The 15,866-nt window shown below is 39.9% G+C and overlaps 1 protein-coding gene across 2 annotated transcripts in view; it reads right to left on the reverse strand.

Annotated features, from left to right (window-relative positions):
- Positions 1 to 719: 719 nt before the first annotated feature.
- The window catches only part of HACL1 (2-hydroxyacyl-CoA lyase 1), a 38,656-nt gene continuing 23,509 nt past the window's right edge, over positions 720 to 15,866 (reverse strand). For both annotated transcript variants that reach the window (XM_044252498.1, XM_044252499.1), the window contains 7 exons: positions 11,593 to 11,676; positions 10,541 to 10,642; positions 7,753 to 7,907; positions 7,180 to 7,338; positions 5,515 to 5,622; positions 3,907 to 4,093; positions 720 to 880 (listed from right to left, as the gene is read on the reverse strand). In XM_044252498.1, the coding sequence (XP_044108433.1) occupies positions 848 to 880; positions 3,907 to 4,093; positions 5,515 to 5,622; positions 7,180 to 7,338; positions 7,753 to 7,907; positions 10,541 to 10,642; positions 11,593 to 11,676 (828 nt within the window). In that variant the 3' untranslated portion in view covers positions 720 to 847. The remainder of the gene's footprint in view (positions 881 to 3,906; positions 4,094 to 5,514; positions 5,623 to 7,179; positions 7,339 to 7,752; positions 7,908 to 10,540; positions 10,643 to 11,592; positions 11,677 to 15,866) is intronic.

A 15,866-nucleotide genomic window follows, 5' to 3' on the forward strand; every position in this document is an offset into this window, starting at 1 on the left:
TCTCTGCCTGCCTCTCTGCCTACTTGTGATTTCTGTCAAATAAATAAAATCTTAAAAAAAAAATTAAGGCTGTTGACTCTGTTGATCTCAATGTGGTACCCATAAACTAAGGTCTATTAATCCAAAGATACCCTAAAATTATTAGTTTGGGTATGGTATGACTTCTTTTTTAGCTCAGTAAATTGTTTCCGGAAAAACAAAACAAACAAAATCCCAATTAGGTACAAAGTGATCAAGAGATAAACTGTGAAGTAGAAATAGCCTATGTACTCCAGCTTACTGAACATACCTCTACATTAGAAAATCCTTGAGAATTTTTTCTCAGATGTTTTTTAAAAAACATGTGACTTTGGGGCACATGGGTGGCTCAGTTGATTAAACACCCAATTCTCGATTTTACCTCAAGTCATGATCTCAGGGTCCTGGGACTGAACCCGTTGTTGGGCTCCCTGCTCAGTAGGGAATCTGCTTCTCCCTCTCCCTTTGCCCCTCCCCCTTCTTCTGCTGTCTAATAAACATCTTTTAAAAAATTAAATTAAAAAATGTGACTTCAAGAATGGATTTATGTAAAAGAATACTGATGTGTAACTCAGCAGTTAGGCAGTTACAATGCTATTATTTAGTAAAACCCTTTTCCACCTTTCATCTGTAAATGGATTATCTCTGTGGTAGAATACTTGCAACTTTTTCTGTTTTTAGTCAATTCTTTTACCATAAAATGTCATTTAGAAATGCTTTTTTATTTTTCTTTGTAATTTTTGACATTTTAGTAATTTTGCTGTGGAAAATAACATTCCATCTTACAAGAAAGAGAAAACTCCTCCAGACCACTCCCTGACATTTTTATTTACATATTAGAGCGGGTCAGCCAGTGAAAATCCTAGAAAAAGAAAAGACAACAAACATTTCAGTTAACAGAATGAATTGCCTCAAACTATATCCTCACTGTTTTCCTTGTTCTAAAATTTGAAAGTTCATTATTCCACATTTAGGTTTGTCTTCCGTCTTGTGCTTTTCCCAAAAGGAAGCTAAAATTTCAAAGTGAACCTTGCTATCTTGTCCTACAAAACAACTATTAACGGGAATCAGGGCACAAACAATAGAACTGGGAAGAACCAGAAGTAAACCCAAAAGAAGAAAGGAGATGAAGGAAGGCCAAAGAGGGCAAGCTCCCAAATCCAAGAACCTGGTTAAGAAGAGCAGTGCACAGAAGCCTTTCCCAGAACTAACACCATCCTACACAGGTGGCCTGGACATGGTGACTGCAGAGAATCAGGTCCTCTCAATATTGTAGCAGGAAGCAGTGAGCCTACCCTACACTGCAAACCAAAAACAAATGGCAGATGGACACAGAGACAATGAAAATGAACAGCTTGGAAACTATAATATATGTGGAATTTACTGAAATGAGGATAAATAATGTTGAAATGATAGATTCAAGAAATACAAGGATAATCCTTACGAAGTTAAAAAAGAGGAGACAAGAACTTGTATTTCTCCAGCAATACCTCCCCAAATTCATAGAGAACTTGGAGAATAGATCATTAGAAGCAGATCATTAGAAACGTGAATTCACGAGCAGGAATTCACAACTCATTAAGGCTTTTCTGCGCCTAACACGGTCTCAAGACTGTCTTGTATGTGTGTGTGTGTGTGTGTGTGTGTGTGTGTTCTGAATACAGCTGTTAAATCCATTTGGTCTAATGTGTCATTTAAAGTCAATGTTTCCTTATTGATTTTTTTGTCTGGATGATCTATCCATTGATGTAAGTGGTGTATTAAAATCCCCTATTTTAATTCCCTATTATTATAGTGCTATTTCTCCCTTTAGGCCTGTTAATATTTGCTTTATACATTTAGGTGCTCCTGTTGTGTGCATAAATATTTAAAAATGTCAAACCTTCTTTTTGCTTTAACCCCTTATCACTCTGCGGTATCCCTCTTTGTCTCTTAGTACGATACCTGTTTTAAAGTCTGCTTTGTCTGATATAAATATAGCTATTCCAGCTTTCTTTTGGTTTCCATTTACACGGAGTATCTTTTTCCATCCCTTCACTTTCAGACTGTGTGTCCTTACATCTGAGGTGAGTCTGCGGCAGACAGCATCTAGATGGGTCTTGTTTTCTTACTCATTCAGCCACTCCTGATTGGAGCATTTAGTCTATTTACGGTAAGGGAATTACAAATAAATACATACTTATTGCCATTTTGTTAATTGTTTTCCAGCTGTTTTTTGTTCTGTTCTGTTCCTTTCGCAAAGTCTCTGATATCTGGGTTTCCTTTTTTAAGACTTTTTTTTTTTTTGAGAGAGAGAGAGAGAGAGTACACATGAGCAGGGGGAGGGGCTGAGATAGAGGGAGAGAAGCAGACTCCCCACTAAACACAGAGCCCTATCTCAGGATCCTCATACCATAACCTGAGCTGAAACCAAGAGGCAGATGCTTAACCAAGTGAGCCACCCAGGCGCCCCTCTGATATCTGATATCTAGAAAAATAATTTTAGTAGATTTTTATATATTTTATAGTTTCCAAATTAGTTAATTTACATTTAACTGATTGCCCAGGCATCCATTTGCCTATTGGTCTACCTTATTCAAAAAAGTAAAAGATGGTACCTGGGCGGCTCAGTTGGTTAAGCATCTAACTTTGGCTCAGGTCATGATCTCAGGGTCCTGTGATCAAGTCCCACATTGGACTCCCTGCTCAGTGGGGAGTCTGCTTTTTCCTCTCCTTCTGCCCCTCCTCCCTGCTCAAGTTCTCTCTCTCAAATAAATAAATAAAATCTTAAAAAAAAAAAAAGAAAGAAAAAGATGTTGCAGCATATATAGGTATAAAGAACCAAGACAGACACTTCTTGAAAAAATGATCTGCTCTGAAAACAGTGACTGATATACAAGGTGTAAGTATGGAAGACAGGTATAGAAGACAGGGGAAGTGGCAGGACCAGAATCAGAGCACAAGATTTAGTATGAAAAGCAGCTTAATCTGGGATGGGAAAGGATCATGCTACACACCCTGTCATTTATTTAACTGCTATAATCTACACTACAGCTTTGCTAGATGCCAAAGTAACCAGTTTTGAATGTAACTGTACATACCTTTCCATTACGGTCTTATCCTCCCACTGTGCTTCCTTTGCGTTCTGCCTTCTAGCCCCTATGGCCTTCTTCCAGTTGCTCACACTTGTCATGCTCCTTGCTGCCAAAGAACCTTTGCACATCTCTTCCCTACCCTCTTTGCTTGAGACTGTCCCTACTTCTATTTCAGATCTCAGTTTAAGTGCCAGTTTCCCTGAGATTTCCCCTGTGACCCGAAAATAAATCAGCTTCCTTGGTAGTGTATTTGTTCATAACTGGGTGCCTTCCTTCAGAACAACTGCTTCACTCTGTTGTTATGTGTTCAGTTGTGAGGTGACTAGGCTGTTCCTCTCTCCTACTGGTGTCTAAGCTAAACCAGGTGAGGGCTGAGTCTGGGTTTGCTCATCATGCTATTCCTTTTTTTTTTTTTAAGATTTTATTCATTTATTTGACACAGAGAGATCACAAGTAGGCAGAGAGGCAGGCAGAGAGAGCAGGAATCAGGCTCCCCACTGGGCAGAGAGCCCGATGTGGGGCTCGATCCCAGGACCCTGGGATCATGACCCGAGCCGAAGGCAGAGTCTTTAACCCACTGAGCCACCCAGGAGCCCCTCATCACACTATTCTTAACAAGTAACCCAACACACCTAACACATATCTCAACAAATATTAATTGAAAAAACACAAGAAAGGGCCAAACACAGTGTTTATTAAGTGCCAAACTCAGAGTTTAGAAAGAACTCTGTGACAAGAGTATTCTATCTGCTAGATACTTCTGGGGATAGGAGAGGAGATGCATTTCTGATTTCTGCTTAGCAACTGAATTTACCTGGGCTTTCCGTGTGGCTTGTGGCTCAATCATGATATTGAGAAGAGAAGGTTTAGTTGTGTCTGCCAAGCTCTGCTTCAGTGATTTTTGGAGTTCTTCTGGTGTTTGTACAAAATATCCTTTGCCTCCAAATGCAGTCATAACCTGTTCATAATGTGAGTTTGGCAGAAGACAGACTGGAGGAGCCCTAAAAAATTATTAAGTCAATAGAAAAAAAGTCATCTTTGAAATAAGTTGTGGAAAAGTTTAGGCTGAACTCAAAGGCATACTTTTATGTCCAACACTTAAACAAAGATACCAATACACTGAGCTTTCTATATATATATTTTAAAGATCATCTGTTTTGGTGGGGAGGAGCCAAAGGAGAAGGAGAGAGAGAGAATCCTCAAGCACAATTCTCGCTGAGCACAGAGCCTGATGCGGGGCTCAATCCCAGGACCCCAAGATCATGACCTGAGCCAAAATCAAAGAGTCAGAAGCCCAACTGACTGAGCCACCCGGGTGCCCCTAAAGTTCCCATATATTTTTTATTGTCTATACAGCAATGTCTAATAGGACTTTTTGTGATGATAAAATGTTTTATATTTATATCTATGCTATCCAATATCATAGCCACTAGTGATCAAGTGCTGGGAGCACTTGAAATGTGACTAGTTAAAATAAGGAACTGACTTTTTAATTTAATTTAGATAGCCACATATGGCTACTGGATACTATACTGAACAGTGTGAGCTATGCTATCAACTACCAAAAGAAAAAGAAGAAAAAAGGAATGGTTACTACAATATAGCATATAACAGCAAAAGGAGAAATGAAGTCAGTGAGGCATAAGCAAACATACTCATCTGATGCTCCACCCCCAGGCTGAGCAAATTCACATCTCATACCCCATGGTCAGCTAAGCAACTGTCTCACTTTTTTTTTTAAGATTTTATTTACTTATTTGACAAAGAGAGAGACAGCAAAGAGAGGGAACACAAGCAGGGGTAGTGGAAGAGGGAGAAGCAGGCTTCCTGCCAAACAGGGAGCCTGATGTGGAGCTCGATCCCAGGATCCCAGGATCATGACCTGAGCTGAAGGCAGACACTTAATGACTGAGCCACCCAGGTGCCCTCATGCCCTGGGTATTACATGTAAGTGATGAATCACTAAATTCTACTCCTGAAACCAATATTTTTTTAAATTATTATTATTTTTTTATTTGACAGACGGAGATCACAAGCAGAGAGGCAGGCAGAGAGAAAGAGGGAAGCAGACTCCCGGCTGAGCAGAGAGCCCGATGCGGGGCCCAATCCCAGGACCCTGGGATCATGACCCGAGCCGAAGGCAGAGGCTTTAACCCACTGAGCCACCCAGGTGCCCCCTCCTGAAACCAATATTACACTATATGTTAACTAACTAGAATTTAAGTAAAAATTTGAAAAAAAAAATGAAGCACTCCATTATGAATGGTGTACAAAGAGAAGACAGGGTTCCTGCTCTTTAGAGGGGCTGACAATATAAGTAAACAATACTCATACCACAGAAGCACATTCCAATACAGCAGACTCTTTAGAGAGATTAAAATAAATGAGAGAAATTAAATACACATTATTCTGGGTTACTTACACTGCAGTAGCATCTCCAAATTTTAACATTTCCTTCCAAGAATCTGCATCAAAACCTTGGTAAATTCCATTATTATTCACCACCAAAAGTACAATGGGCAAGTTGTACCTAAAATTGAAAGCAAAGTATCAAGGAAATAATTCTTCGTTCTAAAGCAGTTTCTTTTCTTCAGGCTGAAATTTTAACTAATAAATGAGTAGTTTTCCATAAGCTTGCTTTGTAATATTAGGGTAATGCTAAAAATTAAGTATTTGTTATCCTAATAAGGAACCTCAAGTCATTAACAGAAACATGGAGTTGCAGAAAGGATAGAGATTAGAGGTTGGCACACTTGGTTCTACCTCTATGAACCTGTGGACTTCACACAGCTTTTCTGAACTTAGTTTTCACAGATCGAGGTGTTAATAAGAATGACACTTTCCATATTTAATATTCTCTGAAGCACCACTTCTAGATGGTGCCCAGCAGTACTATTTGAAAAATATCTTTCTATTTACTGAACTCCTCATAGATAACCAGCACTTGCTAGATGCTGGGGGGAAGTATACAAGTGACTAGCATACATTCTCTTCTCTCAAACCACTTCACTCAAAATTAGAAAAACATTATCTGGTTTAACAAATAGAGAAAAAGAGAATACTTAATAATGAGCTAAACAGTATTGTAAAGACAAAAAAAGGATGACTAAACTTTACTAATGAATGGCAAAAGATGGGCTTTATTTTCTACAGCAAATAAATAATTTCTGAGACCACGTGTTAAAAAACCAAACAAAACTGCACACTGTTACATAACGGGATTGTGGTACTACTTGCTCTCCATGCTCAAGCTCTAGAAGGCTCTAGAAGGCCAGCTTTCCCATAACCCATCTTGTTGGTGTATATCACCTGGCTGTCAATACAGACACTCTAATAAGCATATACTTTCCCTCTGACCTTTAAAGTGTTGTATGCCAAAGCTTTGAAAGGCCCCAAAACAATTTACACACGAGCTCTAATAAGAGGCCAGGCTAAGAATACAGAATGACTTTACCACAGTTTAAATAACTAGGGAGAAAAAAAATCCCCATACGTACAGAGTAGGATCTATAACAGCTCATGAGTCTCGCCATGAATCCTCTAATGAGAAGCATAATGTGAGCAGCTCACACTGAGTGAGCAGGCATCTCAAGTTTTACTGAGATTACCTCATTTGTTACTCACAACTGTCCTCTAAGGTAGGAAATATTACTACTCCTCTTCCTATTTTGGAGGAGACAAAAGCTTAGTTAAGGAACTTAACTCCCATCACCCACATCACTTGGCTCTGATGTGGTCAAGTGAGTATTTAAATCCAGGCCATATGATCCAGAGGCTGCACTCTTAACCACAAAGCTCTGCTGTCTCCCTGCAGAAAACAAGCTCTTCTCAGACCAAAACTTTCTGCAGTGATCTCAGAACCACCTGTCACAGTTTTGCAGGTTTGGGTATGTAGTTAAGGGCCATGAATACACTATCCTGGATGAGAAAGGCGCCAGGGTTACTTCATACCAGTATTCTCGGGACACAGCACGGAGCTATGTACAAGGGCCCTTGGCACATGGTGAACACCTGGGAAGCATTTGTTAGGCGAGTGAGTCTTTATGTGTAATTTTTTTATCTTTTGGAGAAAGAAATGCTGATTTACCTGCAGATGGTTTCCACTTCCATGCCAGAAAACCCAAATGCACTGTCTCCTTCCACACAGATGACACGCTGCCCTGGGTTCCTATCTTTAGCCACTATAGCAGCTGCAATGGCAAATCCCAAACCAACTCCCATTGTTCCAAAAGTACCAGCATCAAGCCTGTTGGGGAACAAAGCTAAAATGAAACTCTCTGGGGCATGCTGATGGTGGAGGTGGCACAAATCGAGTCATATACACGTGTAAGATAAAGAGCAATAAAAACATTTTCTGTCTTTAATATAAAGCTTTTAGATTGTGAGGAACCAATTAGGCAAGGATAAGCAGAATGGGTGGAAAAGTCTCTCATAATTGCTTGGAAGACTATGAATATATCCTTGGAACAGTAAGTATACAAATTATCACATGATCATGAAGACATATCAAGCATAAAAACTCCACCAAATCTTACCCAAGAATACTTTTAGGAAATATGTCCTTATATACTGAACACATGTAATTCTCAAATGTTTTATGAACCTACACTACTATAGCTTCCAATTTAACACATTATAATTTCTTCACAGGAAGACTCACCTGTGACGAGGAAGGTAGTTCTGAATCACGGTGCGTCCAATATCCATAGTATTTGCTCCTTCACTTACCACAAAACAGTCTCTGGGTAGTTGTTCTTGAACATGGTAGAATACTGTGTAATAATTCATAGGCAGAGATTTTTGGGAAGCTAATTCCTAAGGCATTTGAGGGAAATATAATCAAATTAGATTGAGATACAGTGAAAAATGAGCAATGTCAATAAGCTACTATCCAACTTATTTGGAAATAGGCAACAAGAACGAGCTATGAGGTTCCCAATGGCCACCCTGAGAAGCTAATGGGTCTGTGAACAGGCCTGTGGGACATGCTAAGGAAAAGGGGACCCACAGACCCAATTTTGGATACAAATAAACCAGAGAACAGCTTTCTTCCTGGACACCCACCAGGCACATTAGCATACTAGAGTCAGACAAGTCCTACAGTAAAAATAGCTGGAAACACTGGGTTAAACAAAACTTAACAGTCTTATATGAGTACTTTTAGGGAAACGCTGCATTAGAAAAAGTAAAAATTTTATTCTAGAGTATTTTAATCTGAAATATGCCCTTAAACTTAAAATGAAAAGGAAGTCAGGATTTCAGAAAATCTGAAAATCTGGTTCTTCTCCACATGCTCTGGAGAGTAAGGGGATATGCTTCACCCTCTATTCCAAAGAGTCTCTGAATGGAGCAAGGTGAGTACCTTTGTCTAGCCATATGCCTTCTAGAGTGGAGAGAAAGCCAGGTGAGGCTTCAGCAGCAACAGCCCCATGTGCTCCCAGCACTGCCTCTTCACCTGCACTATTCTGGCCTGCTGGAAATTATATGTCAGATGGATGAGGCTCCTGCCTATACTCCTGCACCAGGAAGAGAGGCGAGTTCCTTTCATCTTAAACTAATATGATTCCTAGGGAAAAGAGGGATTAATCATCATACCATTCGGGAAAACGGCATTGAGACCGGCTCTTGATAGAAACAGCCACTGATTAAAATTCCAATGAAATACAGAATCATGTATAAATAATTCTGCTAGTTTTGAAAATGTTAATTTATTCCAAGACATCTGGCATATTAGGGAACAATATGCGTATAGCTCAAATTTCGTATTTGCTTATGCAGGGTTCTGTCAGTGAGAAACACTACATGGCCACAGAAAACTGCACCCAGCTGAACCAAGATACATAGGAATACACAAAACATTAGGAAAAAAATCAAGAACAACCTCTCTCACGAAGAAAAAATTCTACCTATATATAAAGACTCTAAACAAACCACCACATCCTGCAGAAGTGGTTCATTTCACTGCTAATAGTGGAGGATATGGTGATTTCCACATATTATTCAACTTCCAAAGCCTTTAGGTATCAGGCAAAGCCATGAGTGCAAATGAGAAAGTTGCAAAGTCATTTCCAGTAGTGATACAAAAGTTAATTTGAAAGGGCCATAAAAGGTCTCCACCAAAAAAAAGAAAAGAAATGTGAGGTGATGGATGTGTTAATGAACTAGATGGGGAGGGGGGGATCCTTCCACAATGTATATGCATATCAAATCACCATGATGTACTTTTTTTTAAATTAACATATAATGTATTATTTGCCCCAGGGGCACAGGTCTGTGAATCATCAGGCTTACACACTTCACAGCACTCACCATAGCACATACCCTCCCCCAAACAATGTACTTTTAAATATCTTACAATCTCATATGTCAATTATACCTCAATAGAGCTGAAAATTTTTTTTACAAGGAAAAAGAAGGGTGTACATTAGTTCAAATTTTCTATTTTGATGAAACACCTATCTATTATACATGCCTGCTTGAAGGACTTTTATTTATTTATTTATTTATTTTTATTTATTTATAATTTATTTATTTGAGAGAGAGAGAGAGCATGAGCATGAGCATGAGAGGAGAGAGGTCAGTGGGAGAAGCAGACACCCTGTCGAGCAGGGAGCCCGATGCAGGACTTGATCCTGGGACTCCAGAATCATGACCTGAGCCTAAGGCAGGAGCTTAACTAACTTGAGCCACCCAAGTGCCCAGACTTTTATCTTAAAGGTAGAGAAATATGCTCCAAGATTTAAGATTCCAAAAGATCTCTTAACTGTGATTTGGTGCCAAGGTCAAACCAAGGAGAGTGAGCTCTAACCATTCATATGGGTTCTTACAACTTTCTGTCCAATGTCAGATTGGTCTCCTCCTACCACTTCACACTAACTCAACCAGCTGCAACCCTTCTAACGCCTACTTCCACAAGAGACTTCAAGTCTTCTTCAAGAAAAAGAACCACATTTATTGAAATATATATTTCTTAACCATTTATCATGTATAAAACTTTGCCATTTTTATTTTTATTTATTGAAGATTTATTCATATATTTTAGAGAGAGAGAGAGAGAATGCATGGGCATGCATGTATGCATGCAAGTTGGCGGAGAAGGGCAGAGGGAGAGAAAGAATCTCAAGCAGACTCCCCACTGCATGCAGAGCCCGAGTGGGGACTCAATCTCAAGACCCTGAGATGATGACCTTCGCTGATACTAAGAGACACTTAACCAACTGAGCCACCCAGGTGTCCCTCTGCCACTATTTTTATTAAGTTGCTATCTTAGTATTTCATAAAATTTTTGAGAGCTGTGCCTCTTAACACTTTTTCCTGTGAACCCTGTGGTTTTTACTGTAAGATTTTATATAGTGTGGTGATTTTAGGAATGCATAAGTCATATTATGGCAGAGCTAACTGAGCCATGAACCAAAAGTGTTCTTGAGTTTTTGTGATTCTCATATTACCTTGGATGCAGCTTCATTGCTCTTCATTTTTTCTCTCAGAGTTTGCCACCAGCTGCTCTCTGGAGGATACTGCCATGGTGTTTTATTAAATTGTTCTAAAAGCTAAAAAACCACAGACTTTTTACTTTTTGAAAATAAACTTAACTCATATTAATACAACAATCTGTTATTAAAGAAGACAATACTGCTATAATATCCTGCCATTCAAATCACTCATACTGTTTTTCCTCTAGGTGGCTAACAACTTTATAGCAAAATGGAAAGCTTTAGTTTGAGTCAGTGTCAACTTCCACCAGAAGTTGGGATTTCCATAGAACACAGGGGGAAATGCTACCTTCTCCACACCTCACGCACAGGGGCTTTTATGTCCTCCTCAGCCTTTGACACTAGGAGAAAAATCACAGAATCCTTGCGGGAAGGACAACACCACCAAATATCCAGGGATTCCTGAGATAAGACCACATGCTCCAGGATGTTTTAATATGTGACTGGAAGATGCTTCATAGTATTATAGGACCATGATTAACAATACCAATTTGTATCCAAAACTGAGTAATACATGTGACTATATTCTATCTCCTGTTACAGCGAAGTACATAAATTATGTACAAATAAAAAGAATCTGGACAAGTCACTAAGTACCATTTGAAGAGCAAAAATTCTTCTTTATTGCCTAAAGAAATACTTAAAATTTTCTAGTACATAAAGACATTTCTTGGCTGTAAATTCAGTTCCTCTGGAAGCTGTATTATAATTTTTCAGACAGTTAAATAGTACTTAGTAAATCACTGTTTGCCTACTGAATGTCTTTAAGTCCTCAATCACCTTCCAAAAATGCTTAACTTACTCACATAAAAATGATCTATATACAAGCAGTTGGATTTAGTGAGTTCCAAAGTTATATTTAAAAATAGCTTTCTATCATAAATTTTGTTTAAAATAGATATTAATAAATGTGTCACCAAGTGATTCTAAGGTTGAAACATTTTTAGGAACTAACTATTCCCTAAAGGCCAATCCCCATAAACTAAAACTTAGGCAAAAGCTCTTACCTGTTTAGTGACAGCATTTGTGTCTCCTAGCAAAGTCACAGCAGGCTTTACATTATTCCCCAATTCTTCTGCACAGATATCAACCTAAAAAAGAGAAAAAGCTTAAGAAGAAGCCATGCTTATTCTTAAAAGTCTTTAAGAGGTCAATTAAGGCTGAATAAATGAACTGAAATTTTTATATTCAGGAAATTTTGTTTTTTAAAGTACGTTCCAGACCCAGAATGGAGCCCAATGCAGGGCTTGGATTCATGACCCTAAGATCAAGACCTGAGCCAGTATCAAGAGTTGGACACCCAACCAACTAAGCCACCTAGGCGCCCAAAAAATTTCTTTCTAAGATTTTATTTATTTTTTGACAGAGAGAAAGCCAGAGAGCGCACAAGCAGGGGGAGCTGCAGGCCAAGGCGGAGGGAGAAGAAAGCTTCCTGCTGAGCAGAGAGCCTGAGGTGGGGCTCGATCCCTGGGCTCAAGACCTGAGCTGAAGGCAGATGCTGACCAACTGAGCCACCCAGGCACCCCAGAAATTTCTTAATAAAAGCAAAAATCCACGTAACTATGCATATCACAGCTAGGACAGAAACCTCATCATCTTCCTTCATTTTAATATCAACTCTGTAGATTTGGGTATTGTTCTATTAAACAGGAATGCATCTGACTTGATCAGTTATAGTTCTGAATCTAATCAATAAAAAGGTTCTACTTAATTAGACTGGAATTGCTACTTAGAGTGGTTCTCAAATGTGAGCTATCAGAATCACCTGGTAGGTTTGTTAAATCACAGATTGCAAGAGTCCACTTCAGAGTTTCTGATCGCAGTAGATCTGAAGTGGGAACCAAAAATATGCTTTTCTAAAAGATTTCCCAGATGGTGCTACACTGCTGGTCCAGGGACCACATTTTTGAGAACTACTCCTAGGATAAGCATGATTACTTCCCATTTACCCAGAGGCTCTATATCTGAATGGCCGTGGGCAAGTGAAAACAGCTGTGCAAGGACTTGTGATTTAGCCACGTCAAAGGGGCTACACTTTATTCTGTACTTGGGTGGAGGGTAATAAAGAGGTGGTAGCATCTTCCAGGTAAACCCAGGTCTTGTTTATTTGCAGTGTTAGTTTTCCATAGCCCCAGGGGAGAGGCACCGTTAGAAGCTGACTCCTTAAAAAGTAAAAGGCAGAGAGGAGTCAAGATGGCGGAGAAGTAGCAGGCTGAGACTACTTCAGCTAGCAGGAGATCAGCTAGATAGCTTATCTAAAGATTGCAAACACCTGCAAATCCATCGGCAGATCGAAGAGAAGAACAGCAATTCTAGAAACAGAAAAACAACCACATTCTGAAAGGTAGGACTGGCGGAGAAGTGAATCCCAAGCGACGGGAAGATAGACCCCAGAGGGAGGGGCCGGCTCCCGGCAAGCGGCGGAGCAACGGAGCACAAAATCAGGACTTTTAAAAGTCTGTTCCGCTGAGGGACATCGCTCCAGAGGCTAAACCAGGGCGAAGCCCACACGGGGTCGGCGTGGCCTCAGGTCCCGCAGGGTCACAGAAGGATCGGGGGTGTCTGAGTGACCCAGAGCTTGCGGGAATTGGAACGGGAAAGCCGGCTACAGAGACAAAGCTGACAGTGAGCTCGCAGCTCGGAGTTGCCTTGAACCGGCCGCAGGCTCGGTGAGCTCGGAGCGCAGCTGGAGGTTAGGCAGACGGGAGTTACTGGGAGCTGTTCGCTGAGGGCGCACTGGGGAGCGAGGCCCCGGGCTCTCGACTCCTCCGGGCCGGAGACCAGGAGGCCGCCATTTGTATTCCCGTCCTCCGAAACTCCACGGAAAGCGCTCAGGGAACAAAAGCTCCTGAAAGCAAAGCCGAGCGGATCACTCAGCTCGGGCCCCTGGTAAAGGCGGTACAATTCCGCCTGGGGCAAAGACACTTGAGAATCACTACAATAGGCCCCTCCCCCAGAAGATCAACAAGAAATCCAGGCAAGACCAAGTTCACCTACCAAGGAGTGCAGTTTCAATACCAAGGAGAGCAGCAGAATTCCAGAGGAGGAGAAAACAAACCACGGAACTCATGGCTTTCTCCCTGTGATTTTTTAGTCTTGCAGTTAATTTAATTTTTTTCTTTTTCATTTTTTTTTCTCTTCTTCTGCTAAATTTTTTTTAACTTTTACCCTTTTATTTTTTAACGTTTTTTAACTAGTTTAATATATATATATTCTTTTTTATACTTTTCTTTATTTGTTTCCTTTTTTTTTAATTCTTTTTTTTTTATTTATTTATTTTTGAACCTCTTTTTATCCCCAAATCAGAAGAGATCCCAATCTCTTCAAACTCTTTTTTAAATTCTTTTTTAATTCTTGATTGAATTTTTAATTCAATCTCTTTTTTTTAATTCTTTTTTTTTCTTTCTTTCTTTTTGAACCTCTTTTTATCCCCCAATCAGAAGAGATCCCAATCAGAAGAGATTGGGAGATCCCAATCAGAGGAGATCCCAATCAGAGGAGATCCCTCACCCAATCGTGAGGGGGGAGAAATCCCCCTCACGATTTGGGATCTCTTCTGATTTGGTTAAAGCATATTTTCCTGGGATTGTTGCCACCCTTTTAGTATTTTTTTTTTAAATAATTTTATTTATTTATTTGTCAGAGACAGAGGGAGAGAGCGCGAGTGAGCACAGACAGACAGAGAGGCAGGCAGAGTCAGAGGGAGAAGCAGGCTCCCTGCCGAGCAAGGAGCCTGATGTGGGACTCGATCCCAGGACCCTGGGATCATGACCTGAGCAGAAGGCAGCTGCTTAACCAACTGAGCCACCCAGGCGTCCCTCCTTTTAGTATTTTAATTGCTCCTTCATATACTCTTAGCTGGACAAAATGACAAGGCGGAAAAATTCACAACAAAAAAAAGAACAAGAGGCAGTACCGAAGGCTAGGGACCTAATCAATACAGACATTGGTAATATGTCAGATCTAGAGTTCAAAATGACAATTCTCAAGGTTCTAGCTGGGCTTGAAAAAAACATGGAAGGTATTAGAGAAACCCTCTCCAGAGATATAAAAGCCCTTTCTGGAGAAATAAAAGAACTAAAATCTAACCAAGTTGAAATAAAAAAAGCTATTAATGAAGTTCAATCAAAAATGGAGGCCCTCACTGCTAGGATAAATGAGGCAGAAGAAAGAATTAGCGATATAGAAGACCAAATGACAGAGAATAAAGAAGCTGAGCAAAAGAGGGACAAACAGCTACTGGACCATGAGGCGAGAATTCAAGAGATAAGTGACACCATAAGACGAAACAACATTAGAATAATTGGGATTCCAGAAGAAGAAGAAAGAGAGAGGGGAGCAGAAGGTATACTGGAGAGAATTATTGGGGAGAATTTCCCCAATATGGCAAAGGGAACGAGCATCAAAATTCAGGAGGTTCAGAGAACGCCCCTCAAAATCAATAAGAATAGGCCCACACCCCGTCACCTAATAGTATAATTTACAAGCCTTAGCGACAAAGAGAAAATCCTGAAGGCAGCCCGGGAAAAGAAGTCTGTAACATACAATGGTAAAAATATTAGATTGGCAGCTGACTTATCCACAGAGACCTGGCAGGCCAGAAAGAGCTGGCATGACATTTTCAGAGCACTAAACGAGAAAAACATGCAGCCAAGAATACTATATCCAGCTAGGCTATCATTGAAAATAGAAGGAGAGATTAAAAGCTTCCAGGACAAACAAAAACTGAAAGAATTTGCAAACACCAAACCAGCTCTACAGGAAATACTGAAAGGGGTCCTCTAAGCAAAGAGAAAGCCTACAAGTGGTAGATCAGAAAGGAACAGAGACAATATACAGTAACAGTCACCTTACAGGCAATACAATGGCACTAAAATCATATCTCTCAATAGTTACCCTGAATGTTAATGGGCTAAATGCCCCAATCAAAAGACACAAGGTATCAGAATGGATAAAAAAACAAAACCCATCTATATGTTGCCTCCAAGAAACTCATTTTAAGCCCGAAGACACCTCCAGATTTAAAGTGAGGGGGTGGAAAAGAATTTACCATGCTAATGGACATCAGAAAAAAGCAGAAGTGGCAATCCTTATATCAGATCAATTAGATTTTAAGCCAAAGACTATAATAAGAGATGAGGAAGGACACTATATCATACTCAAAGGGTCTGTCCAACAAGAAGATCTAACAATTTTAAATATCTATACCCCCAATGTGGGAGCTGCCAACTATATAAACCAATTAGTAACAAAATCAAAGAAACACATCGACAATAATACA

Source organism: Neovison vison, chromosome 6 (assembly GCF_020171115.1).
Source record: "Neovison vison isolate M4711 chromosome 6, ASM_NN_V1, whole genome shotgun sequence".
In the NCBI taxonomy this organism is placed as follows: Eukaryota; Metazoa; Chordata; class Mammalia; order Carnivora; family Mustelidae; genus Neogale; species Neogale vison.